Source organism: Tachysurus fulvidraco, chromosome 13 (genome assembly GCF_022655615.1).
Source record: "Tachysurus fulvidraco isolate hzauxx_2018 chromosome 13, HZAU_PFXX_2.0, whole genome shotgun sequence".
NCBI lineage: Eukaryota > Metazoa > Chordata > Actinopteri > Siluriformes > Bagridae > Tachysurus > Tachysurus fulvidraco.
Window position 1 is genome coordinate 55,764 of NC_062530.1, and position 26,737 is coordinate 82,500.

Genomic DNA, 26,737 nt, shown 5'->3' on the forward strand with positions numbered 1-26,737 from the left:
AAATGTGAGACAGCATGTGTGCAAAGAGCAAAAACAGTGTGAAAAAACAGCAAGCAAACAGTTTGATGGATATATATCGGAAGTGTGGGGTGGGGGTGTGGGGGTTGCTTTCTTAGTGATGGTGCTGGTGTTGAGTGACCAGGTGAACTTCTAGATGAACACCAAGAAATTTGGTGCTCCTGACGATCTCTACAGAGGATCCATCGATGTTCAGCTGAGAGTGGTCACTCTGTGCTCTCCTGAAGTCAACAACCATCTCTTTAGTTTTATACACACTCAGAGAACGGTTGTTGGTTCTACACCAGACAGTTAGATGTTCCACCTCCTCCCTGTATGCTGACTCATGTTCTTGTTGATGAGACCCACCACAGTCGTGTCATCGGTGAACTTGATGATACGGTTCGATCTGTACATTGCTGCACAGTCGTGAGTCAGCAGAGTGAACAGCAGTGGACTGAGCACACAGCCCTGAGGAGCTCCGGTGTTCAGTGTGGTGGTGCTGGAGATGCTGTTCCTGATCCGGACTGACTGACGTCTCCCAGTCAGGAAGTCCAGTATCCAGTTGCAGAGGGAGGTGTTTAGTCCCAGCAGCTGAGCTTCTCAATCAGGTGCTGAGGGATGAATGTGTTGAATGCTGAACTAAAGTCTATGAACAGCATTCGTACATAAGTGTCTTTATTGTTCAGGTAGGAGAGGGCAATGGCATTGTCCATGGAGGGTTTTGGACGATACGTGAACTGTAGGGGGTCCAGAGAGGGTGGTAACTGAGTCTTGATGTGCCTCATGACGAGCTTCTCGAAGCAATTCATAATGATGTCTGTGACACTGTAGACTTTTTTGAGACGGGGACAATGGTGGTTGTCTTGAGGCACGTAGAAACAACAGCGCTGCTCAGGGAAATGTTGAAGATGTCAGTAAAGACACCAAGGAACGTTGTCTGGTCCAGCAGCCTTCCGTGGGTTAACTCTGCATAGAGTTCTCTTCACGTCGGCCGTAGATAGACAGCCATGGGTAGAGTACTTGGTTCTTTGGGGCAAGGGATGGTCTTCCATGTTGTTACATTGTTTTGCACCTCAAACAGAGTGTAGAAGTCATTCAGCGCATCTGAGAGGGAGGCATCACTATCACTGGCAGGTGAAGCTGTCTTGTTTGTGATCGCCTGTATGCCCTGTTACATGTGCCAGGGGTCTCCGCTGTCCTGGAAGTGGCTGTGGATTGTCTGGGCGTGTGGGCTAATTAAGAATTATCTAATCATCCAATCATATGACAGCAGCATTATGCATAAAATCCTGCAGATTCAGGTCAAGAACTTTGTTGATGTTCACATCAAACATCAGAATAAAGAAAAAGTCTGATCACTGTGATTGTAACTGTGGCATGGTTGTTGGTGTCAGATGTCAGATGCTGGTTTGAGTAATTCAGAAGCTGATGATCTTCTGCTGGGATTTTCACGCTTTAAGAGTTTACACAGAAGGAGGTTTGTGCGAGAGTTCTTTGCCTGGAAACACCTTGATGTGAGAGATCAGAGGAAAATAACCTGCTCCCCGAGTAGGAAAGCATCTCAGCCTGCACAAAAAAATCTAATCTTGAGCCTAAAGAGGAAAACTAAAGATCATATCAGGTTCCTATCATGTCAGGAGCAGGAACTTTAGGCTAACTTGTGCACAGACTGACTCAGTTTGTATATGAACTATAAATGTCCTGTCAGCTCACAGCAGTCTGCTCATTCTCTTCTGACCCTCTGATCGCTCTCGTCAACAGACTTTTTTTGTGTGTGTTTTTTTTAACCCTAGAGACTGTTGTTTGTAAAAATCCCAGCAGGAGATCAGCAGTTTCTGAAATACTCACACAAGCACATCTGACACCAACAACCATGCAACAGTTACAGTCACAGAGCTCAGAGCTTTCTGTGCTGCTGCCACAGGATTGATGAACCAGGTGTTCCTAATAAAGTGGCAGTGAGTTTATATGTAACGTAAATACTGATATGGACGAAATATTATACACTTCTTGGGGCAGAAAAAAATGTTCCCTCTGGAAAAATATTAAACGTTGACTGTAGAGCCCTTGCTGTTTTTTCACAGCGATGTGGGTTAGAGCTTCATTTTTGTTTTAATCAGTGAATTAATCACATATATTATATATATTTATATATATATTATCTTCATAAGTGATTTGATGTTTAAAATAATTTTTATAAACATATCAATCAAACCTTTTCACAGATGTTTCAGTCATCAGTGCGTTTAATAACAAATAATCACACAGTGAAATTAAACTGCAAACACGTTATCAAGTAAATTACAACGACAAAGTAACAACCTGAGAATCAGATGTGACCAAGTGTCATAACACGCTAAGCACATGCTAAGCACACGCTAAGCACACGCTAAGCACACGCTAAGCACACACTAAGCACACACTAAGCAGCTGCTAAGCACACGCTAGACACGCAACTGACAAAAATATTACCATGTGCATGAGATGCAAAAACACAAGAGAATCTACACTTTCAAAAATATCATATATGTGTGTTGGCGGGGTCTGTGGGCGGGGTCTGTGGGCGGGGTCTGTGGGCGGGGCTTTACTACTCCTCTTCACTTCTATGTTTTGGAGGTCAGAGCTGTGAGAACTCTATCCATTTACTTTCAGTGAAATGTTCAGGAGCTCTTTATAAAACACTGAAGTGAGGAAGTGGAGCTGAATCTCAGCCCCAACGATCTCTGGCTTTAAACGGTCAGAGTGCGAGTTAGATATTTATACATTACTCAGAAGTCAAGCACTTTTCATAGCATAATTGCACAGTTAGCGTGTGAGCGATGCTGAGATTTTGCCTGAAGCTTAAATGCAGCTGAAGTTTGCAGTCAAATCAGAGAAAGTCCCTCAGCTGAGCGAGGACATTTTTAGTCTCTCTAATGGGACTCAGACCTTTTTTTTGTACTCAGTGCTGGTGTTGCATTACATTTTGATGGAGAAGGATGATGTACCCTGGAGGGCTCCAATCAGCCGTGGCTTATAGATTTTTCTCCATGGAATGAATTTGAACCTGAAGCTCAGTTTCAGTAATGCCATTTATTTATTTATTTATTTATTTATTTATTTATTTATTTATTTATTTATTTATTTATTTATTGTTTGATTTAGCTCAAATGCTTCAGTTATGTAAAAGAAGGAACATTTTAAACTTTAAATCAATTTAAAAAGATAAATATATTTATATAAAATATATAAATATAATTAGTGTAAATTATATTCTATAATAAATTAATTAATTTACAAAAAAATAGTAGTGCTAGAAAATACAAAATTTTAGAGAGAGAGAGAGAGAGAGACAGACAGACAGACAGACAGACAGAGAGTTTCATAATTAGACCAGAGAAAGATCAGGAACTAATCCTTCACAGCATCTAATCTGTTTTGTTTCTCCTGATAATCCGACCGTTCGCCTCACACCTCCAGAGTTGGGGGTTTGATTCCCACCTCCACCTTGTGTGTGTGGAGTTTGCATGTTCTCCCCGTGCCTCGGGGGTTTCCTCCGGGTACTCCGGTTTCCTCCCCCGGTCCAAAGACATGCATGGTAGGTTGATTGGCATCTCTGGAAAATTGTCCGTAGTGTGTGAGTGTGTGAGTGAATGAGAGTGTGTGTGTGTGTGCCCTGTGATGGGTTGGCACTCCGTCCAGGGTGTATCCTGCCTCGATGCCCCATGACGCCTGAGATAGACACAGGCTCCCCGTGACCCGAGAAGTTCAGATAAGCGGTAGAAGATGAATGAATGAATGAATGAATAATAATCTGACCTGAATAAATGGAAATAAAATTCTGGACACACTCAAGACAAAAGTCAACATTATCAACTGCTACAATTAAAAACAGAGAAGACGTCAGAAAGATCAGAGAAGAAGAGATTATTCATACAGAACAGAGTGAATTCCCTTTTACTGTATAAAAGTGTCTCTAACTCAGAAACTTCATATTTAATAAACAAACTTAATAAACATCTAATATAACAGAAACAGAACTCTGATGCAGCCTTGTGGTTAAATAGATTTCATCATATCACTGAGTGAAGCCTGTTGTGAGTTGGAGTTCATTGTTCAGGAGATTTGTTGATTGTTCTGCTTTATTTCACTGCTTGATGTGAAGTACAGGAAGTGTGTGTGAGGTGAGGGGGAGATAATAAGGAATTAAATTGCTGTATTATGTGTCCTCCTGGTCTCAGGTCGCTTACTCATGCCGTCTAATCTTCATCTCACATCAGATGGTCAACACGGCCTACTTACAAACTGGTCACAGAAGCTCAGTTGAAGCCTTCAGTGCATTCTTCTGTTTGTTTTTAAGATCTAACTGTAGTATCTTCCCTCAGGAGCGATGTGTAAAAGTTTGAGCACTTATGGAAATGTGTCACCGAGTCTGAACGTTTTTCTTTTAGTAGTGTCTCTAACACTGCCAAGTTTGTCTCTGTGGGATTCATCAGCATAGTTAAAGAGCGAGACAGGAAATTCATTCGCTGCTCTGATGTCACTTCAACATCACTGCTGAAAATTTATTAGGATCCGAGATCCAGCTCATGAATAAGCTTCTAATACGCTTACACACCAGATTTGCTTTTATTGTGTGCTTGTACTGAATATTTTAGAATCTCTTTCAGAGAATCACAATTCATCTCCAAACATTTATCTGTTCAATTATTAACATCAATTTCATATCATTTCACTATTTTCTCATGTCTGGACCTTTGTACCGTTTCATCTGTTCTGTGTCTAACCTTTATTCTGTTTTTGTCAATTCCTACACATTTATTTACAGATTTATGTTTATTTTCAGCTCAGATGAGAAGCTTATAATATAAACTGTAAAATTTAAACATCTTATTGTGCGAGTGAAATGTATTATATATTTATAAGAAATATTTATTTATTTATTTATTTATTTATTTATTTATTTATTTATTGGTGGTTGTGTGTGAATTTAAGACATAAAATCCATTTGGGTTCTATGTTGTAACATTGCACAAAGAGGAAATGTCCAAGGGAAGTGAAGAGTTTGACCTGAGGTCGAAACAGCAGCACCTTGAGAAGCTCTAATGTTCTTCACTCCAAGCATCAGCTCTGGTTCCATTCCTCTGCATTCATCTGAATTTGTAGAATGTAATTGTCTTTAAAAATGTCTGATCTATAGCTGGTGACTGTAGAAATATGAGATGGTCATATTAGGAAAATGAAGTGCTTGAGCTCCTCAGACCCACAATGGGACCTTCATCACCTCCATCAGCCCCTTGACTTGGCCATTAACTTCCTATTCAGTAAATTCCTTTGGTATTCCATCGTGCTGTTTGAAAGGGACAATATTGATTGGAAAATGCTTTAATCTCACTTCTCCATGGAGCTGTTCCTGGGTGTGATGGAGTTTGAAGCTGCTTATCACAGTTTGGCAAAGTGTTTAGTTTTATGGATTCGAGGCCACTATAGTGGATCATTTTCTCTTAAACACTACACAGTGATGTAAAGGTGATGTGAGAAGGTCTGTAGTTCGTGTTTTATTCTGTTTAAGCTTTCTCCAGTACACAGCTGAATAAACAGGAGCAATTGAACAACCTTTTACTTATCTGTAGTTTGTGTTGTCAATTCTGAGACTTTCATTTCTATATTTATTTCTGATTATTTTAAGATAAAAGGTTTATTATTTTAATATGTGATTTGATCGTTTAAAATGACAGAAGTTTTATTTTACGGTACTTTGTTTTGTACAAATATATGGAAACATCCATGGTTTAAAGAGAAAAAGCTCTAAATTCACTTCATTGACTTTACCTTTATTCTTTAATCATGGAGGAATTTCATGTTTCTCACCAGGAGTTTAACTTCTTTACCTTTTTACAAATCTCTGCGGAATTTAATGTCTCTATATTCACATGTGCTCAATCTCCTTTTTGATGGGGGATAATTACCTCCTGCCCACACTGGGGTAATTGTCTTTTGATTGAGGTCATCAGTTCAATCAAACCTGCTGAGGGCAAGAGAAGTGACAGAGAGGGTTAGACAGAGAAAGAGGCAAACAGACACAAATACACAGAATTATATGTTACAAAGAGAAGACTTGTGATAGAGGTGGTAATGGGGGGAGGGTGATGGGTGTGTGTGGTGGTGTATGATGGTGTTGGGGTGATGGAAGGTGTTAGCAGGTTAATATTCAAGCTTGTGTTCTGAGTGTCTATTTGTGAGGAAGAGATGTTGTTTACACTCTGAGCTCCTGCTGTTAAAGCCTCTGATGGAATCAGAGGAAAGATGAAGAGCATGATGAAGAGGAGGAGGAGAGAAAAACTTTCTTTACAGCTTCATCAGTTCAGAGTTTGTAGAATGGTTTCTATCTGTCAGAATTTTAATCTAATTCATTTGTGTCATTAATTTGTGTTAAAAGTAATTTTAGTAAAGAGTAAAAAAGTTTTAGACTCTAAAGCGACTCTCCATAAAACACACAGTTTAACACAATGTCTGATTTTCTCTCATTACACACTGTCAGTGAAATACTGAAGCTTTCATTCATTTTGGAGCTGCCAGTTGAACAGCGAGACTAAACCTCAGTCAGGTGGAACATCTGGGGTTAAAGTTAACACCTTCTGACCAATCACAACCCAGAAGCGCTGTGATGGAATTATAATTATTAGAACTGGAACAGAAATTTGAACAAGGGACTTAATAAAGAACAGAATAAAACAACTGCATGCAGATAAATTTGAGAAAAGCAGTGACCTGCTTTTGTGTTGAAATAATTAGATGACATGAATGTTCCTCAAGCACCGTCGAGTACCCTCAAGTAACCCAATTACACAGAAGTCAAATAGCACAAGTGTTGTCTCACAGGAGGGAAGTGTGTGTTGTAGTCCGTGTGAAACTCCTCCCTGTTTCCACCTGCGGGAAATCAGAGACTGTTTTCAGGATTAAATTGAATCACATTGTTGTGTGTAACAAAGCGATGTCTCTGTCTGAGAGGAACCTGAGGAACCCACAGTGGCCTTTCATACACCAGTATAGAGAGCTTTAATTGTTTGCAGGTGAAGACTGTGAGCGCTTTTCTCATTCTTTTGTGCTGTAGAGAAGTTTGGGCTCTAATAATGTTTCTGTTCCGTTAGATTAATGTTCTGGGAATTTTCTACAAAATGACTTATTTTAAATCCTTTGTTTGTTTTAAATCTCTATATTCTGAACATCATCAATAAATCTCGTATATCAGAGTCTTTATAGAACTCAGTAAACAATAGATTCCTAAAATATTCTTCAGACTCGGCACCTAAACACTAAACATTTATTCATCTCCATTATATTTACTCAGTGTGGAAAATAAAATAAAATCTGTTTCTTATGAACTCAGTAAAAAGATTTTTTCTGTCGCTTTATTGGTGCTAATATGCCTGTGATGACGAGAGGCGACTAAATTAATTTTAGACAGAATCATATGCTGAAATAAAAATAATTAATAATACTGATAAATAAATAAATAACTGCAAACACAAACCAAAGTCAAGACATTTCAGTTTATCAATTTCTACATTAAACATCTCTTTAGCTTCAGGATGACTCGAGGACTTTTATTTACTTCAGCTTTAGGGTCATTGGCTGTTGGTCAGACGGTCGATTCAGGTTTGATTCACTTTTATTTAATGTATAAAAAAAAGTTTAAAGAGATTCTGTGTTATTTCATGATATCTTTCGCTGTGGTGACATCGTGAATATTTCCAGTCTGTTGTAGATAATATCTCAGAGGAAAGCATCAGTCCCTCAGTAACATCTCAGTAACATCTCAGTAACATCTCAGTAACATCTCAGATCATTTTACAGCATTTTCTCCAGAAATTCTGGTGTTTTCATGTTTCTGTGGGATTTCATTCTTTATCATCCTGAGCAGATTTTCTCATTCCGATCCAACTTTCTTTACAGCTTCATCAGTTCAGAGTTTGTAGAATGGTTTCTATCTGTCAGAATTTTAATCTAATTCATTTGTGTCATTAATTTGTGTTAAAAGTAATTTTGTGATTTTCTCATTCAGATCCATTGTCTCTTAAAACACTCAAGAACCCAACAGTTCTTCACACCTTCTGCTTGGTTCTGGCCCACTGGACCACTGGAGCACATTTGAGGGATGTGAGAGATATCTGGATTTTACACCATGTGATTGCCCGTGAAATGTGTTGAAGGGTAAAATATAGATCTGAACCTGTGGATCAGAGTCTGATTGGATTCATCACGGTTCCTGAGTTTTGTGAACGCAGGATGGAATGACACAGTTGTGACACTTAATTGTGTCAATAGAAATGTGTAACTTAACCAATTATTGAACTTTTTAAACAAGCACAGTGGCTTAGTGGTTAGCACGTTCGCCTCACACCTCCAGGGTCGGGGGTTCGATTCCCACCTCCACCTTGTGTGTGTGGAGTTTGCATGTTCTCCCCGTGCCTCGGGGGTTTCCTCCGGGTACTCGGGTTTCCTCCCCCGGTCCAAAGATATGCATGGTAGGTTGATTGGCATCTCTGGAAAATTGTCCGTAGTGTGTGTGTGTATGAGTGAATGAGAGAGTGTGTGTGCCCTGTGATGGGTTGGCACTCCGTCCAGGGTGTATCCTGCCTCGATGCCCGATGACGCCTGAGATAGGCACAGACTCCCCGTGACCCGAGAAAATCGGATAAGCGGTAGGGAATGAGTTAAAGGTTTTACATCCAATTCTAATTAAAAAAACACATTTCTTTCCAGAAACAACACACAACATTGTGTAGCATTGTGAATTTGTGCCAAAACCATTGGTCCACTGAACTATAAACACACACACACACACACACACACACACACACACACACACACACACACACACAAACACACACACAAACAGAAACACACACAAACAGACCAACAAACACACACACATTTGATCACATTATGTTTACATGAAGGAAGATCTTAAACTTTATGTATCTGCTGATAACAATGACAACAAAACAACATAATAAACAATAATAAATATAGAACAATAACAAATAGAACAAAAACAATTATGTAAAAATGTACTAGAGTTAATAAAGGAAAACATTCGCATAAATATTTTGATATTCAAAAAAACAAAGCTATTAAAATCACAAATAAAAAAGGTTTTTGTTTGTTTAAATAAATTCACTAACAAAAGTCTGGAATGAACTTTTATTTCTTTTACCTTTGTTCTTAATTTGTTCTTTTTATATTTATGTCATTTTTAGAGTCTGTTTCAGCATTTTAAATAACTGAGAGAGAGAGAGAGAGAGAGAGAGAGAGAGAGAAAGATAGAGAGAGAGAGACAGAGACAGACAGAGAGAGAGAGAGAGAGAGAGAGAGAGAGAGAGAGAGAGAGAGAGAGAGAGAGAGAGAGAGAGAGAAAGCTCTTAATCTCACACCTTTAATTAAAGATAAGTTCGGAGGAAACGCTGCTGCGGCGCTCGACACGAATCCTCACTGTTCTGAGTTCATTTTTTTCTTTTTTCTTTTTTTTTTGCTCATAAAGAGTTTAAATAGAGTTTACCTTGAACATAATTAGAAATAGGGCAGACAGTTTTTATGTTATTGTTATATCATGTGGCAGAATCTCATAATGAGACCTTCATTAATTATTCACATTTTTTAACCTTCTCTCCTTTTTTAACATCAGACTCATCATCACATCCAAACCCTGGAGTTTCTCTTTAATTCATTATCATTGTGTTTCTTTATAGTGTCGAGTTTCTTTAAACAGATAAACCTCAGCCTGGAATGTTATAGCTTTAAAATATTACATTCTTTAGTGTGTTCAAATTAACATGAAATATTTTATCATATTGTACCTCACATTGTTGTACCTCACATTGTTGTACCTCACATTGTTGCACCTCACATTGTTGCACCTCACATTGTTTCACCTCACATTGTTGCACCTCACATTGTTGCACCTCACATTGTTGTACCTCACATTGTTGCACCTCACATTGTTGTACCTCACATTGTTGCACCTCACATTGTTGCACCTCACATTGTTGCACCTCACATTGTTGCACCTCACATTGTTGCACACTTGACACTTGGACACTTTCATAAGAAGTCGACGACTTCATTTTGTCTCATCGACATTACAGCACTGTGAAATTTTTACATTTATATTTCTGGCATTTAGCAGACTCCCTTATTGAGAGTGACTTACATTTTTTCTTTTTTTTTCAGTTTATACAATTGAGTGATAAGGGCCTTGCTCAGGGGCCCAGCAGTGGCAGCTTGGTGGACCTGAGATTCAAACTCATGACCTAAGTTCAACACCTTAACCACCAGGCTACCACACCCCACTTTCTTTGCATGTCAGATATGGGAGTTAGACACGTTACAGGGTCCTGGGCCATAGAAGGTTAAGGGCCTCACTCAGGGGCCCAACAGTGGCAGCTTGGCAGTGCTGGGGCATAAACCCCAATTCTCTGATCAATAACCCAGAGCCTTCACCGCTCAACCCACCTCCGCCCCTTATCAGAATTTACCCTGCAAAAGTAATAAGTAAAAAATTATAATTGTAATTTTTAATATTTCTGCTCAGTTTAAGCTTAAACTATTGCCAAATAATTAGAAGCCAGAAACTAAGGAATTAGATGCCAAGTCAATGCAGGATAGAAGTTTCGGTATAATATTTGCTCTGCTTTATTTCCTTTAAATTGTTATTGGTACATCGAGCTTCTCAATCTTCTCCTTGTTCTTTTTGATGTTTTGATGAGATTTCAGTTGGTTTCAGTATTTTCACTGAATTTATCAGACTCACGTTTTATCTCCTTACGTTACCTTATCCTGAGATGAAGCTCCATCACTGACACACCACTGAAGATTCCTCTTCTAAGAATAAGGATGTGTGTGAGATCGAGAGAGATCTCTGTCTCTGACTCTAAACTGTACCATAACATTTATGATATAAAAATCGTAAATTAGACACACATATAATTATCAGGTTACACTAACAGATCTCTCTCTCTCTCTCTCTCTCTCTCTCTCTCTCTCTCTCTCTCTCTCTCTCTCTCTCTCTTTAATATCATTTCTTTTTTAGGCATCAATTTAATGAAGACTCACTAGCTGTGTTTTGTAAGGTGACCCTTCACAACAAGTATGGGGTCACCATGGAAACCACTTCTGCTGCTGTCAACCATCACCTGCCTGACAGGTAGGAGAGATGTAACACTCTCTCTCTCTCTCTCTCTCTCTCTCTCTCTCTCTCTCTCTCTCTCTCTCTCTCTCTCTCTCATATACATTATAAGCCTATTGATAGAGGACGTTCATCATATTCCCTAGGGTTACATTATCACACTCAGTTATACAAACAAACAGTTTATTTAGCTCTCATACAAAGTGATGAGGAATAATCTTAAACAAAGGCTGAAATCACACCGAGTAAAAAGGCTTAACTGATGAAATGTGATGAAGTGACTCTGATATGTGCAGATGGATGTGTGAATAATTGTAAGTCTGATGAGGATTTTGTGAGAAAAGAATCTTTAATACAGAAGTTAGAAGTGAGAGCAAAGTAAAGGATTAAAGTACCTAACATTTCGATTTGTTTGTTAGTGAAACAGAGAGACCAACAGAGATGGAGAAAAAGAAAGAGAGAAAGAAAGATTCAGTTTCTTATTTGGTGTTAAAGCTTTTCTTTGAAACAATTTATTTTGATTTAAATTAAACAGAAATATGACCATCACCATCAGCGCTCTAACCATAGAGGAAAGAGCGCTGATGGTGATGGTCATATTTCTGTTTAATTTAAATCAAAATAAATTGTTCCTCCTGAGAACACATTGAGCTGAACCTCTAAGGTGTGGTATATTTGACACTGTAGTTACCTGCTGGAAGTGATGCTGAATTTTGATTTTTAAAAGAATTTTATATACATATTTAAAATGGCCCATTGATCATGATATAGCAATGGAAAAACAAACAAACAAACAAACAAACAAACAGTACAGGACCATGCCATCATGCAGTAAACAGTGAAAAATGCAGTTCATCATCAACTATGTAACATAAAAAAATTCTGTTGCACCAAATGAACTTAACCAACTCTAGGTTACCCGTCAGCTTATAGAACTGGAAAACAACAGCAATTCTGGTTTAAAATAGGTCACAAATCCCACCTGAGCATTTTGCACTCCAGTCTGTTCCTTTTACTGGTGTAGATGGCTAGTTTTGCTTGACCTAGCGGAAATTTCCACAGCTGGCACACATTCCAGTTTCTCCATACAAATCTGTTGCCAAAGATACATTTTTCCAAGTAAATGGTTCAGTAAAATGACAGAACAGCTCATTCAGTAAATTAAAGACAGGTTCTTGTCTAAATTAAAGACAGCTTACAGTGCAACAGTCCATGAGTTCAACTTGAGTCCCAGAAGGTTGCAGTTGGTGGAACTCTAAATGCACGCCATAGACTAGGGGCTTCTCTAGCAGCCAGTTTAGGGAAAACTCGGCCTCAGTCCTCTGCCTGTTGAACAAACTCGACATCTTAAACAAATCTGTGTAAAAAGCATAAGAAAGAGCGACTTTCAGTCCTTCTGTGCTGCTTAAAATGGCATCTCGGGTTAGCCCTTGTCCACCTTATTCCCTTGATAAATACAGCACACTCTTTGGAACCCAATGTAATTTGACTAAAAAAATCCACTAAATCAGCTTGTATATTTTCTTGAAAGTTTATAGGGGGTCCAGACAAGCCATTCTGTGCCACAGTAAGGATGCCGCTATGACATATTTGGAGCCCACCACTTCCAATTTGTTAATCGGCCATTTACCTTCTCAAGTTCTTCATCATAGCAGTCTTGTCTCCTAAAACAACTGCTAGGTATTTGAAGCCCTCTCTCCTATAAGTTAACCCCAGATCAATCCAATCAGACTTTGGTTTTTTCCAAAGCCAGTTCCCAAACAATAAAGCTTCACTCTTGTTCCAGTTCACTTTGGCAGAAAATAGCGAGTTAAAACTTTCCAGTTTTTGTTAGGGTCTCTACATCACTGCTTTTTTTATCACCACTATGATATCATCAGCATATGCTGTTTCCTTGATGTTCTTTGTGCTGTTAGATATGCATAAGCCATTTATCTTTGCTCTAACCTGCTGAAGAGGTTAGGACTTGTTTGAGACGCCATACTGTATCAACGTGGTTTCTGTCAGTGTCCTGTTCAGTGCAATTAAAATCTCCTCCTAAATACAAGTACTCCTCTCTACTGCGTACTTTTAGAAGTTTGCAGAGTTTGTTAAAAGAAACTGCCCTTTCATTTGCAGCTGTCGGCACATATGCACCTACACAACACATGAGCCTCATCAACCGCTTTCACTATAAGTAGCCTCATTTAACAACCCTCATTTACTTCATAGGAAGCTGGAATAATGTTTAAAGGTGGCTATCTGGACCTCGCTCATCAGGACTGACACAAGGGTTAACTAACACCTAAAAAAGACATACTGCTTTTTCATATGTCCTTACACTCTCTTACTTTTATCATCATTCATTTCAGCAGTGAGTTTTGTCACTAATTTTTTTCAGTCGATACACTTCATTGTTTGAAAAATAATTCTCTGCTATTAAACACTTTGCTTATTCTATGAATTGATTTAGATCAGGAAAATATTCAATGACCCAAACTCCTCTTCTGTTCTTAGTTGACTGCTAAAACAGTTTATTATCTGCATTGTAACTCCTGCTTAAACCTTCTGCCAGTGATAAAGAGACACTTGAATCGGAAAACTCACTTTCTTCTTCTTCTACCGCTTATCCGGGGCCGGGTCGCGGGGGCAGCAGTCTAAGCAGGGATGCCCAGACTTCCCTCTCCCCAGACACTTCCTCCTGCTCTTCCGGGGGAATACCGAGGCGTTCCCAGGCAAGCCGAGAGACATAGGCCCTCCAGCGTGTCCTAGGTCTTCCCCGGGGCCTCCTCCCGGTTGGACATGCCCGGAACACTTCCCCAGGGAGGCGTCCAGGAGGCATCCGAAACAGATGCCCGAGCCACCTCAGCTGACTCCTCTCGATGTGGAGGAGCAGCGGCTATACTCTGAGCTCCTCCTGAGTGACCGAGCTCCTCACCCTATCTCTAAGGGAGCGCCCAGCCACCCTGCGGAGGAAACTCATTTCGGCCGCCTGTATCCGGGATCTCATCCTTTCTGTCATGACCCAAAGCTCATGACCATAGGTGAGGGTAGGAACGTAGATCGACCGGTAAATAGAGAGCTTCGCCTTGTGGCTCAGCTCTTTCTTCACCACAACAGATCGGTATATCGACCGCATCACTGCAGAAGATACACCAATCCGCCTGTGGATCTCCCGCTCCATCCTTCCCTCACTCGTAAACGAGACCCCAAGATACTTAAACTCCTCCACTTGAGGCAGGAGCTCTCCACCAACCTGAAGGGGGCAAGCCAGAACCATGGCCTCGGACTTGGAGGTGCTGATTCTCATCCCCGCCGCTTCACACTTGGCTGCAAACCGTCCCAGTGCACGCTGAAGGTCAACATCATCTGCAAAAAGCAGAGACGAAATCCTGTGGTCCCCAAACCGGACCCCCTCCGGCCCGATACTGCACCTAGAAATCCTGTCCATATAAGTAATGAACAGGACCGGTGACAAAGGGCAGCCCTGCCGGAGTCCAACATGCACCGGGAACAAGTCTGACTTACTGCCGGCAATGCGAACCAAACTCCTGCTCCGGTCATATAGGGACCGGACAGCCCTTAACAGAGGGCCCCGGACCCCATACTCCCAGAGCACCCCCCACAGGTCACCACGAGGGACACAGTTGAAAGCCTTCTCCAAATCCACAAAACACATGTGAACTGGTTGGGCAAACTCCCATGAACCCTCCAGCAACCTGGCGAGGGTATAGAGATGGTCCAGTGTTCCACGACCAGGACGAAACCCGCATTGTTCCTCCTGAATCCGAGGTTCGACTATCGGCCGAATTTTCTTCTCCAGTACCCTGGCATAGACTTTTCCGGGGAGGCTGAGGAGTGTGATCCCCCTATAGTTGGAACACACACTCCGGTCCCCCTTCTTAAACAGAGGGACCACCACATCAGTCTGCCAGTCCAGAGGCACTGTCCCCAACCTCCATGCGATGTTGCAGAGGCGTGTCAACCAAGACAGCCCCACAACATCCAGAGACTTGAGGTACTCAGGGCGGATCTCATCTACCCCCGGTGCCTTGCCACTGAGGAGCTTCTCAACTACCTCAGTGACCTCAGCTTGGGGAATCGACGAGTCCACAACTGAGCCCCTGCCGTCAGTGGAAGACATGTCGGTGGGGTTGAGGAGATCCTCGATTCGCTTGGCCTTTCGGTACCTATCAGCTGCCTCCGGAGTCCCCCGAGCCAACCAGGCTCGATAGGACTCCTTCTTCAGCTTGACGGCATCCCTTACTTCCGGGGTCCACCGGGGTCCACCACCGGGTTCGGGGATTGCCACCACGACAGGCACCGGAAACCTTACAGCCACAGCTCCGAGCGGCCGCGTCGACAATGGAGGTGGAGAACATGGTCCACTCGGACTCAATGTCTCCAACCTCCCTCGGGATCTGATTGAAGCTCTGCCGGAGGTGGGAGTTGAAGATCTCTCTGACCGGAGACTCTGTCAAACGTTCCCAGCAGACCCTCACAGTACGTTTGGGTCTGCCAAGTCTGTACTTCCTCCCCAGTTGACAGCTCCGCCCCTCTCTTTACCCGAGTGTCCAAGACATACGGCCGGAGGTCAGATGAAACAACCACAAAGTCGATCATCGACTTCCGACCTAGGGTGTCCTGGTGCCATGTGTACTGATGGACACCCTTATGCTTGAACATGGTGTTCGTTATGGACAAACTGTGACTAGCACCAAGTCCAATAACAAAACACCACTCGGGTTCAGGTCGGGGGGGGGGGGCGTTCCTCCCAATCATGCCAGGTGTCACTGTCACTGCCCACGTGAGCATTGAAGTCCCACAGTAGAAAGACGGAGTCCCCGGTCGGAGCACTTTCCTTCACCTCTTCCAGACACGCCAAGAAGGTCGGGTACTCTACACTGCCATTTGGCCCATAAGCACAAATGACCATGAGAGACCTATCCCCGACCCGAAGGCGCAGGAAAACGACCCTCTCGTTCACCGGGGTGAACTCCAACACATGGTTCCTGAGCTGGGGGGCTATGAGCAAGCCCACACCAGCCCGCCGCCTCTCACCATGGGCAACTCCAGAGTAGTAGAGAGTCCAGCCTCTCTCAAGGAGTTGGGTTCAAGCTGTGTGTGGTGGTGAGCCCAACTATATCTAGTCGGTATCTCTCAACCTCCCGCACCAGCTCAGGCTCCTTCCCCCCAGTGAGGTGACATTCCATGTCCCTAGTGCCAGATTCCGTGTCTGGGGATTGGGTCGCCGAGGCCCCGCCTTCGACTGCCACCCAATCCACATTGCACCGACCCCTTATGGTTTCTCCTGCAGGTGGTGGGCCCACAGGAGATCGGCCCCACGTCGCACTTTCGGGCTGAGCCCGGGTGGGCCCTGTGGGGCAAGACCTGGCCACCAGGCGCTCGCATGCGAGCCCCAACCCTGGGCCCGGCTCCAGGGCGGGGCCCCGGTTGCGCCTTACCGGGCGACGTCACGGACCTTGATATTAATTCACTCATAAGGGTTTTTTGAACCGCTCTTTGTCTGGCCTGTCACCCAGAACCTGTTTGCCTTGGGAGACCCTACCGGGTGCAAAAAGCCCCAGAAAACATAGCTCCAAGGATCATTCAGGCACGCAAACCCCTCCACCACAATAAGGTGGCGGTTCAAGGAGGGGAGGAAAAAACAAACAAACAAAAAAAAAAAACTCACTTTCACTTTCTGTATCACGCTCCTCACTCACCTTCACTTTCTGTATCACGCTCCTCACTTTCTGCAATGTCTGCCTTTGTAACAAGTCCGGGAACAACATTCCTATTACTATTTTCATTGGAGCCTTAAAAAAATTCCCTTTCTGCCACCATTTCAATGCCATCATCGTTAACCATTTTCATGTCCACTTGAGAAACCAGGTTTGTTTTGTCACAAATCTTATTTGTGACAAAACAACATTATGTTTTGACACAAATCTTTTTCCGTCTCTGGGTTTTCTACACTCATTAATTCCTCGCACTGTCTAATAACTGTACCCACGTTATCTACCAACCCGGGTTCAGCTGACTTGTCTGGTCTAGTTCGCTCCCTGTGAGTGAACTGGGTCTGATTCCGCCCGCTCCATCTCGGCTGGTTGTTGCACTGATGGTTGTTTCCTCCGAGATAGTGGCGCTGTCTTTGACAAATCTGTCAGGGCAGGTGCAAACATAATGACCTTCTTTGCCACAACATAAACACCTCATGCTTCAAGTAGTGGCGAAGTCAGAACCGTCATGAATAGTCAAAACCGTCTATGCAGAAGTTAAAACCTATGTCAAGCTTAGCATCATCCTTCACTATCATGTACACGAATATTCTGAAAGAGGCAACATCAAATTTTATTTGTCACATACACACATACAGAGTAACCACATGCAGTCAAATGCTTTTTACGTCTGTCCGGTATTCAAGCATAAAAAATAAACGGAATTAAGAGTAAAAATAAAACCAAAAGGGAGTAGATAAATAAAAAGTATAAACTATATAAAATATATGAAAATATATGTATATACATAAACATGTTGTATTGGCAGTACAAATTACAATGATTTTGTGATTAAAGTGTCCATGTGCAGTATGGTGTGGTATAAAGTGGCAAAGTGCTGTGCTCAGAGTTAAGTGTCATAGTGTCAAAAAAAAAAAAAAGGTTGTGCAGAAAAAAGTGAACATAGAGCGAGAGGTCCAGTACTAGATCCTGGGTGTTTCCTGTTTTAAACTCCAAATGGCCTGCAGGAAGAAGCTTCTCCTCATCCTCTCAATGTTTGCTTTCAGGGAGCGGAAGCGTTTCCCTGAATGCAACAAAGAAAAGAGCCCATTGTTGGGATGCTGAGATCCTATTACAATCTTCCAGGCCCTGGTTCTGCATCGCGTGCTGTAGATGTCCTGCAGGTCAGGGAGCTCAGTGTGGATGGTATGTTCAGCTGACCGCACCACTGTCTGGAAGGCTCACCTGATGCTAGAATGTCTTTAGCACCTGAGAGGGTAGTTTGAAGTCCCTTAAGCGTCTCAGGTGGTACAGACGCTGCCGGGCCTTCTTCACCAGAGTGTTGATGTGACAGGACCAAGACAGGTCCTGTGTGATGTGAACACCTAGGTACCGGAAACTGTCCATTCTCTCCATTGGGGTCCCGTTGATGTTTAGCGGTTGCTATGACCGCTCCTGCTTTGTGCTGAAGTCCACTATCAACTCCTTGCTGACGTTCAGGAAAATATTTTTCTCCTGGCATCATCTTTCCAGATTTTTAGTCTTCTGTAGGTAGGCCATCTCGTCATGAGCATGGAGGGAATTATGGTTTTGAATGCTGAACTGTAGTTCACAAACAGCATTTTTGCATAATTTCCTTTTCTGCAGTCCAGGTGGCTCATCATGTTTAAGTAATGGTGACCGGCTAGTGATTGGTATTTCTTCAATTGACAAAAGATGGGAGATGGGTTTACTAAATTGTTACCTTAGTGATGTGTCTATAAAAGCACTATAGCTGGCTTGTATGTCTCTGACCTCGAATGAAAGGCAGGTTCACATGCTATGTAGCAGTGCTGCTAACATGAACTCAGTCTCACATTCACCATATAACTATATCTGTAAGTCAAGGCAGATAAGATATAGGACATCACATTCTCGACAAAGGGGATTGTGTGAGAGGGCTACATGTGGGGGCTCGTTCAGGATCAGAGTGCTGCTGTTCATGTTGTGAGTATAATGATGTGAATAAGGCCTATTGCTTCTTGTTTTTTCAGAGTATGCTACTTTGAGAGCAAATAGCAACCTATTCGTGGTTTCGAGCGCATTTCCATGAACGATATTCATTTTTTATTTTTTGTTGTTTAGGTGAAATCAACATGGATTCTGAACAGATAATTTAATGCTGTGAAGTCAAATGTATTGAAGTACAGAAAGCACTTGTAGTGATTTACAATGTACTGGATGGGGCTAAAATATTTGGGCATTGCAAAATAAGAGGGAGGTGTTTAGGGACATGAGAAAAAGAGCCAGCTAATGCTAGTTGAGACTTCCAGTGACATGACTAAGGCTAACATACCAGAACAGGTAGTAACTGGAGATAAGTTGGGGCCATGGGTAGTCAGTGTTGGTCACACACCGAGTTACAGAGTTGCAAATGAAAAAATCATTTCTAGCAAATGAGGGAAAGACTTTATCTCAGTCAGGAGTCAGGTCAAGAAGCTTTTATTGTCATTACAACCATATATAGCTGTTACAGTAAACAGTGAAATGAGACAAGGTTTCTCCAGGATCAGGGTGTTACATAAAACAAAGACAGGGCTAAAAACTTGTAAGTAGTCTTAGCCACATAAAGTGCAACTGTGCAACCAGGTGCAAACAGTGCAGGACAAGACGAACAAGACAGACAGGACAGTGCAGGACAAGACAGTGCAGGACAAGACGAACAAGACAGACAGGACAGTGCAGGACAAGACAGTGCAGGACAAGACCGTGCAGGACAAGACAGACAAGACAGTGCAGGACAAAAGACAGTGTAGACAAAAAGTTACAAGACAATACAAAAAGTACAAAAAATACAATACACAAAAGACAATAAACAGTAAACAGAAACAGCGCCGGCCGACCGGTCTGTATACTGTGTGTGTATACTGTGTGTATATACTGTGTGTGTATATACTTGTGTGTGTGTATACTGTGTGTGTATACTGTGTGTATATACTGTGTGTGTATACTGTATGTGTGTATACTGTATGTGTATACTGTATGTGTATACTGTATGTGAATACTGAATGTTCAAACAATATTTCGTGCAGTAACATTAGAATGAACACAGTTTCTTAGCAGCAGGTCCTTGGGATAATATAGCTATCTGACATTACAGGACTGCTTACCCCTACCTCTGCTACCACTGCATCCCCTAACCTAGATACAAGGCTTGTGAATGCTATTTCCTTATTAGTGCAGCAGTGTCAGAGGCACTGCATCGCTGGCTAGCTGAATTGTCCACATACGATTTCACACTAAAGTACCACCCAGGGTAGCAGAATATTGATGCGGGTGTATTGTCACGACGTCCTGAAGTAAGCCATATTGTTTATCCTGGCAAGAAGAGTAGTATGTCGGCAGCTGCAGTCAATATGTTATATGTCATGCAGTCAATATGCTATATGTCATGTAAATGCAATCAACTCATGTCAATCTCAATATCATAGGACCATTAACCTTCTGGGTCTGTCTAGACATGCTGTGCCACAAGCTTACTGCAATCTATCCTTCTTGCATACACAGCCACTCCCCCAATTGACATCAGCAGAGATTTCCCATGCCCAGCAGAAAGACCCCTGCCTCGGAGAAGTGTGGTGTGCCGTCATCCAGACCAATGTGAGGGATGATGGCACACCACACTTTTCCGAGGCAGGGGTCTTTCTGGAGGGATAGATTCTGGAGGGCTCTATATTATATATATAATGTGATAGATAGTACATTTGCTTAAACTTAACAAAGTGCAACCAATCAACTTAGGATTTTAAACTGCACAGAGATGTAAAGACATTTACATGCTCAGTCTCACACACATCCCTTTATTGTTATATTATTATAACTTTTCTGTTGACTGGCTGAAGTGGCAGCAGAGAGCGATACCCAATTTACAGCGCTGACTACATTATTTTGCATTTGTTGTGGCAGTCCGTCACTGTACTCCATCTTTATGGAGAGCCTGGGCTCTGGAATGTGGTACAAACTTTATCTAGTAAGGTTCCACACGTATGTGATAATGTCTTCTGCTTCTCATCATGTCATCATGTCTGTTCCTTAGTCTTTGTTTACAGAGCCACATTAATAAAAGGCTTATAAAGTGTCTAGAAAGATCTTATTTATGGTTATCTCTTATATAAGTGAGATGTCCTGTATAAATATTTCCTATATACCATAAGATGATGATCAGAATGGAAAAAAAGTTATTTTATCAATTCTCTTACTGCTTTTGTCCATAGTTTGTGTCTATGGCAGTTACAATACTTTTTATGTAATTGGTTTGAGAATGAAATGTACTCTATGTTCGTTCGTGGTGGGGGTGTGTGTGGATGTGATGGAGGTGTTGGAGGTGACGGAGGTGATGGAGCTGACCGAGAAATAGCTGACTTATTATAACTTCCTTCTCTGGCAGCTCCATCCAAAGGAAATGGAGTATCACAAAAAAACAAAGGGCTTCAGTATTATTTTTCCCTCAGGAGTGTGTGCAGCATTTCACATCCTAATGATGACACTTCTCACAAAGTGCTCTCAGGCAATTACCTGCTCTTCTGGTGTTTGTCTTCATTTCACTCCATGTCCTCTCTCAGACCTTTACTGTTGCATCACTGTTTTTTATGTGATTATGTGCATATTGTAAATATGTGTTTTATAATGTAATATGTTTCCATGGAACAGGACTTTAATCTTTAACAATCACTTCATCTCACCTCAATAATTCTCATTTCTTTCAAAGTTTTATGAAGTGTTTTTTGTGTTTAAAACTTGTGCATTAGACCTGCAGCACATTTCATCTAACTTTGTTCTGTAGAATTAGTGGAAGTGATGTAAAGTAATTATCTCTTTTGCACTCCCTGAAAATTTCCTGCATTTTGGAGGTGTTTAAAAGTGAACTTCAGACATGAGTCGTGCTGTGTTGCATTTTACTGTGCAATTGCGTTTTGAATGACAGCTTGTGCTTGATTCTTTTTTTTTTTTTTTTTTTACTTTTTTAATGACAGTAATTCTGAGGTGATTTGAGAGCTGCATTGATGTTGTGTCCTTGTGAACAATGCTGAAGGTTTTATAACTGCGGCACTTTCACTGACTTTTTCCTGGAATTATTAGATTATTTTTCCAAAATGTTCAAAAAGTTTGTTTTTTTGTAAAGTTTGGGGAAAAATTGTGCCTGTGCTCTGAAATTAATGCTTAGGAACCTCTATAAAACAAAAGCTTTGTGCTCAGAGAGATTTGCAGGATCTGCGTTTCTTCACTGAGAAACCCTGAGAAGCAGAAAGCCTGTCATCATATAAAACAGTTTCAATGTCATGGAGAAATGGAATAAAATATTTTTATATTTACATTTTTTCTCACATTTCACTATTTCTATGTTTACTTTCACATGTCTCTTCTTCAGTGATTATTTTTTTCCATTTCTATTTGTAAATAATTATACATGCACTGGATAGAAAAGCATTTACTCCTTATGAACACTGAACAATGTCAGAGTCGGATTTAATTGTCAGAAGTTTAGAAGCTAGAGCTTTATTTATCAGACTAAATGTAAAAAACCTGTTTTATTAAACAAAACAAAAGAAATAAACCAAAAAAACATTCAGTTAACCAGCCAAACAATTTGATTAATGCACATAATAATAATAAAATATGTCCATAAGAATTAACATACTTCTATAGAGGAGGAGGAGGAGGAGGAGGAGGAGGACACGTAATTGTCATTGTGTCTCACTGTAAAAAAAGTGAATAGAAAATGAGAAGATGATGAACTGTGAAAATAAAAATCTCTTATCTGTAATCTGCATCATGACCTGCAGAAGCTCTGACTTCAGATCCAAATACTGAGTTTTTCTTTGTCCCATAATGATGTGATCTCTGAGACACGGGGAGGTGTGTCATGTAATGTTATGTAATGATCCAGGCGCTGATCTGTGTGTGTGTGTGTGTGTGTGTGTGTGTGTGTGTGTGTGTGTGTGTGTGTGTGTGTGTGTGTGTGTGTGTGTGTGTGTGTGTGTGTGTGTGTGTGTGTGTGTGTGTGTGTGTGTGTGTGTGGTGTTTGTGTTGGGTGGGTGTGTTTGTGGTTGGTGTGTGTGTGTGTGTGTGTGTGTGGTGCCATGTGTGTGTTTTGTGTGGTGTGTGTGTTTGTGTTGTTGTGTTTCACTTGTTTTTTTTTGCAATGTGTTGTGTGTGTGTTTTGTTTTGTGGTTTGTGTTTTGGTTTTTTGTGTTGGTTGGTTTTTTTTGTTTTTTTTTTGTTTGTGTGTTTTGTTCACGTGTGTGTGTTGTTTTCATTTTAGTGTTGTTTTTGTTTTTATTTTTTGGTTTTTTTTTTTTTTTTATTTTTTTTTTTTTGCCCTTTGTTATTTTTTTTGTGTGTGTCTGTGTGTGTATATGTGCCATTTTTCTTGAAGGTCTTGGTTTATTTTGGTTGCTCCAGTTAATTTGTTTTTGCTGGGTCAATTTCTGCAGATTGATTTTTCATCTGGTGTCTGTTTGTGGTGGAGGAGAGGAGGAGAGGAGGAGAGGAGGAGAGGAGAAGGTCAGGTGTCTGAAGAGGTTTGGAGATAGCTGGAAGATTTTGTGGGCATTAAGAAGAATGTTCTGGTAATTTGAGGTATTTGGAGGTAGTTCCATATTAGATGGAGGTAGTTCCATATTAGATGGAGGTAGTTCCATATTAGATGGAGGTAGTTCCATATTAGATGGAGGTAGTTCCATATTAGATGGAGGTGATTATTTTGCTGATTGGGGTTTTGTGGTTGTGGTTTTTTGATTGTTGACCTTCATCCATGCATGATTTCTTCTTCTAGATTCTGTTTAGCAGCATTACTAACATGACCTACCCAGGAAGCACTTCTCCATCCATCTTCTCTCATAGTCACGCCTGTTATTCCCTCTCAGTCACACCCATATGTTATGTATGCTCATGAGGGCTGTATGTCATGTGGGAGTTCTGTCATGGTGGTATTTCCCCTCTGCACTGTGAAATCAGCCCCCACACACCTACACGTCCTTTACAGCAAATTAAGATTCATTACACTGCTGATGCATGAGATAAAATCCCAAATGGACTTTATTAGATCATTATTCAAATTAATTTCCACTCTGTCCTTTTCTCTCTGAGCTATGAATGACACACACACCAGTTTCTCTTCATTAAGTGCACACAGTCATAGGAGGACGATTACTTCACATCTAAACGGATGTTCAGCTGAATTATGGCGTCAATTACCTCATTTGGAGCCTCAGAATGTAGAGCGCTGAAAACGAACCGAAAGCTTTGCAGTCATTAAGAGCAGCTGAGATGGCAGTGTTTACAACCTGGAGAAGCTTTAACACTTTTTGACATCACAAAGCTTTTCTTTCATTAATTTCAGTTTGCTGTTATAAGTTATGTGACTTTAAAATGCCACCTAGCCGAGATTTCTCCAGCTGACGTATTGCTAAGTAAAATAATTCACTTGGTTTTACCTCTAAGGCGTCTGTTTGCCTTCACGGTTCATTTGATCCTGTGACTAAATTAGTTTGGATTTTCAGCCATCAGTCAAACATTTCATGCTTATTAGTGATACAGAGAAAATACAAAGTCCAGTCCAGCTGAGATACAGTGACAGTGTGGAGACGCGTGTGTGTGTGTGGAGACGTGTGTGTGTGTGTGTGTGTGGAGACGTGTGTGTGTGTGTGTGTGTGTGTGTGTGTGTGTGTGTGTGTGTGGAGACGTGTGTGTGTGTGTGGAGACGTGTGTGTGTGTGTGTGTGTGTGTGTGGAGACGTGTGTGTGTGTGTGTGTGTGTGTGTGTGGAGACGTGTGTGTGTGTGTGTGTGTGTGTGGAGACGTGTGTGTGTGTGGAGACGTGTGTGTGTGTGTGTGTGTGTGTGTGTGTGTGTGTGTAGGTGGGTGTGTGTGTGTGTGTGTGTGTGGAGACGTGTGTGTGTGTGTGTGTGTGTGTGGAGACGTGTGTGTGTGTGTGTGTGTGTGTGTGGAGACGTGTGTGTGTGTGTGGAGACGTGTGTGTGTGTGTGTGTGTGTGTGTGTGTGTGTGTGTGTGTGTGTGTGTGTGTGTGGAGACGTGTGTGTGTGTGTGGAGTCGTGTGTGTGTGTGTGTGTGGAGACGTGTGTGTGTGTGTGTGTGTGGAGACGTGTGTGTGTGTGTGTGTGGAGACGTGTGTGTGTGTGTGTGTGTGTGGAGACGTGTGTGTGTGGAGACGTGTGTGTGTGTGGAGACGTGTGTGTGTGTGTGTGTGTGGAGACGTGTGTGTGTGGAGACGTGTGTGTGTGTGTGTGGAGACGTGTGTGTGTGGAGACGTGTGTGTGTGTGTGTGGAGACGTGTGTGCGTGTGTGTGTGTGTGGAGACACGTGTGTGTGTGTGTGTGTGTGTGTGTGTGGAGACGTGTGTGTGTGTGTGGAGACGTGTGTGGGTGTGTGTGTGTGTGTGTGTGTGGAGACGTGTGTGTGTGTGTGTGTGGAGACGTGTGTGTGTGTGTGGAGACGTGTGTGTGTGTGTGTGTGTGTGTGTGTGTGTGTGTGTGTGTGTGTGTGTGTGTGTGTGTGGAGACGTGTGTGTGTGTGTGTGTGTGTGTGTGGAGACGTGTGTGTGTGGAGACGTGTGTGTGTGTGTGTGTGTGTGGAGACGTGTGTGTGTGGAGACGTGTGTGTGTGTGTGTGTGTGGAGACGTGTGTGTGTGGAGACGTGTGTGTGTGTGTGTGTGTGTGGAGACGTGTGTGTGTGTGTGTCTCAGGTTAGAAATTCTGTTTACTTAAACATGTGTAAAGTATAAAACTCACAGCATGTTAATTACTAATTATTACTGACAGCTACGTTATTATATAATTAATCACTTTATTAAAAACACTTCAACACCCAATAATTCTTGTACTAATCAGCCAAATAAAATAAAATCATGCAGATGATGGACAGCAGCTTCAGGTGAGGTTCACATCCACCGGTGGAATGAAGCAGAAACGTGATCATCTCAACATGGACCAGAATCTCCAGGGAAAGTGTCCTACATCTAGTGCAATAAAGAATTGAAGCTGTTTTAAGAGCAATGGGAGGAGCTTCCCAGTTTTATACAGTGGTGTGAAAAAGTGTTGGCACCCTTCCTGATTTTTTATTTTTTGCATGTTTGTCACACTTTAATGTTTCAGATGAAACACATTTAAATGCCACAGATAACAAACACAACATGCAGTTTTTATTATTAAGGGAAACTAAACCCAACCCCACATGGCCCTGTGTGAAAAAGTATTAGCCCCCTATTAAAACATAACTATGGTTTCTGTAGCCACACAAAGGCCTGATTACTGCCACACCTGTTCACTACCAAGAAATCAATTAAATAAGACCTGAGTGACAAAGTCCTCAAAAGCTACACATCATGCTGAGATCCAAATAAATTCAGGAACAAATGAGAAATAAAGTAATTTAGATCTATTAGTCTAGAAAAGGCTATAAAGCCATTTCTAAAGTTTTGGGACTCCGGCGAACCGCAGAGAGACGTTATACACACACGGGGAAAAGATTTCAGATCTGCCAGAAAACATCTTGATGATCCCCAAAACTTTTGGGAAAATACTCTGTGGACTGACGAGACAAAAGTTTAACTTTTTGGAGGTGTGTGTCCTGTTACATCTGGTGTAAAAGTAACACTGCATGTCAGAAACAGAACATCACACCAACAGTAAAACATGGTGGTGGTAGTGTGATGGTCTGGGGCTGTTTTACTGCTTCAGGACCTGGAAGACTTGCTGTGATAAACAGAACCATGAATTCTGCTGTCTACAAATAAAAATCAGGAAGGGGGCCAACACTTTTTCACACCATTGTATGTATTTGTATATGTAGACGATCTTCTTTAGAAGTGAG

At 41.6% G+C, this 26,737-nt stretch overlaps 1 protein-coding gene across 1 annotated transcript in view; it reads left to right on the forward strand.

Annotated features, from left to right (window-relative positions):
- Positions 1 to 26,737, forward strand: part of cntn5 (contactin 5) — a 127,684-nt gene that overhangs the window by 16,255 nt on the left and 84,692 nt on the right. The window contains exon 2 of the mRNA XM_047822698.1: positions 11,072 to 11,185. Within this exon, the coding sequence (XP_047678654.1) occupies positions 11,131 to 11,185 (55 nt within the window). The 5' untranslated portion in view covers positions 11,072 to 11,130. The remainder of the gene's footprint in view (positions 1 to 11,071; positions 11,186 to 26,737) is intronic.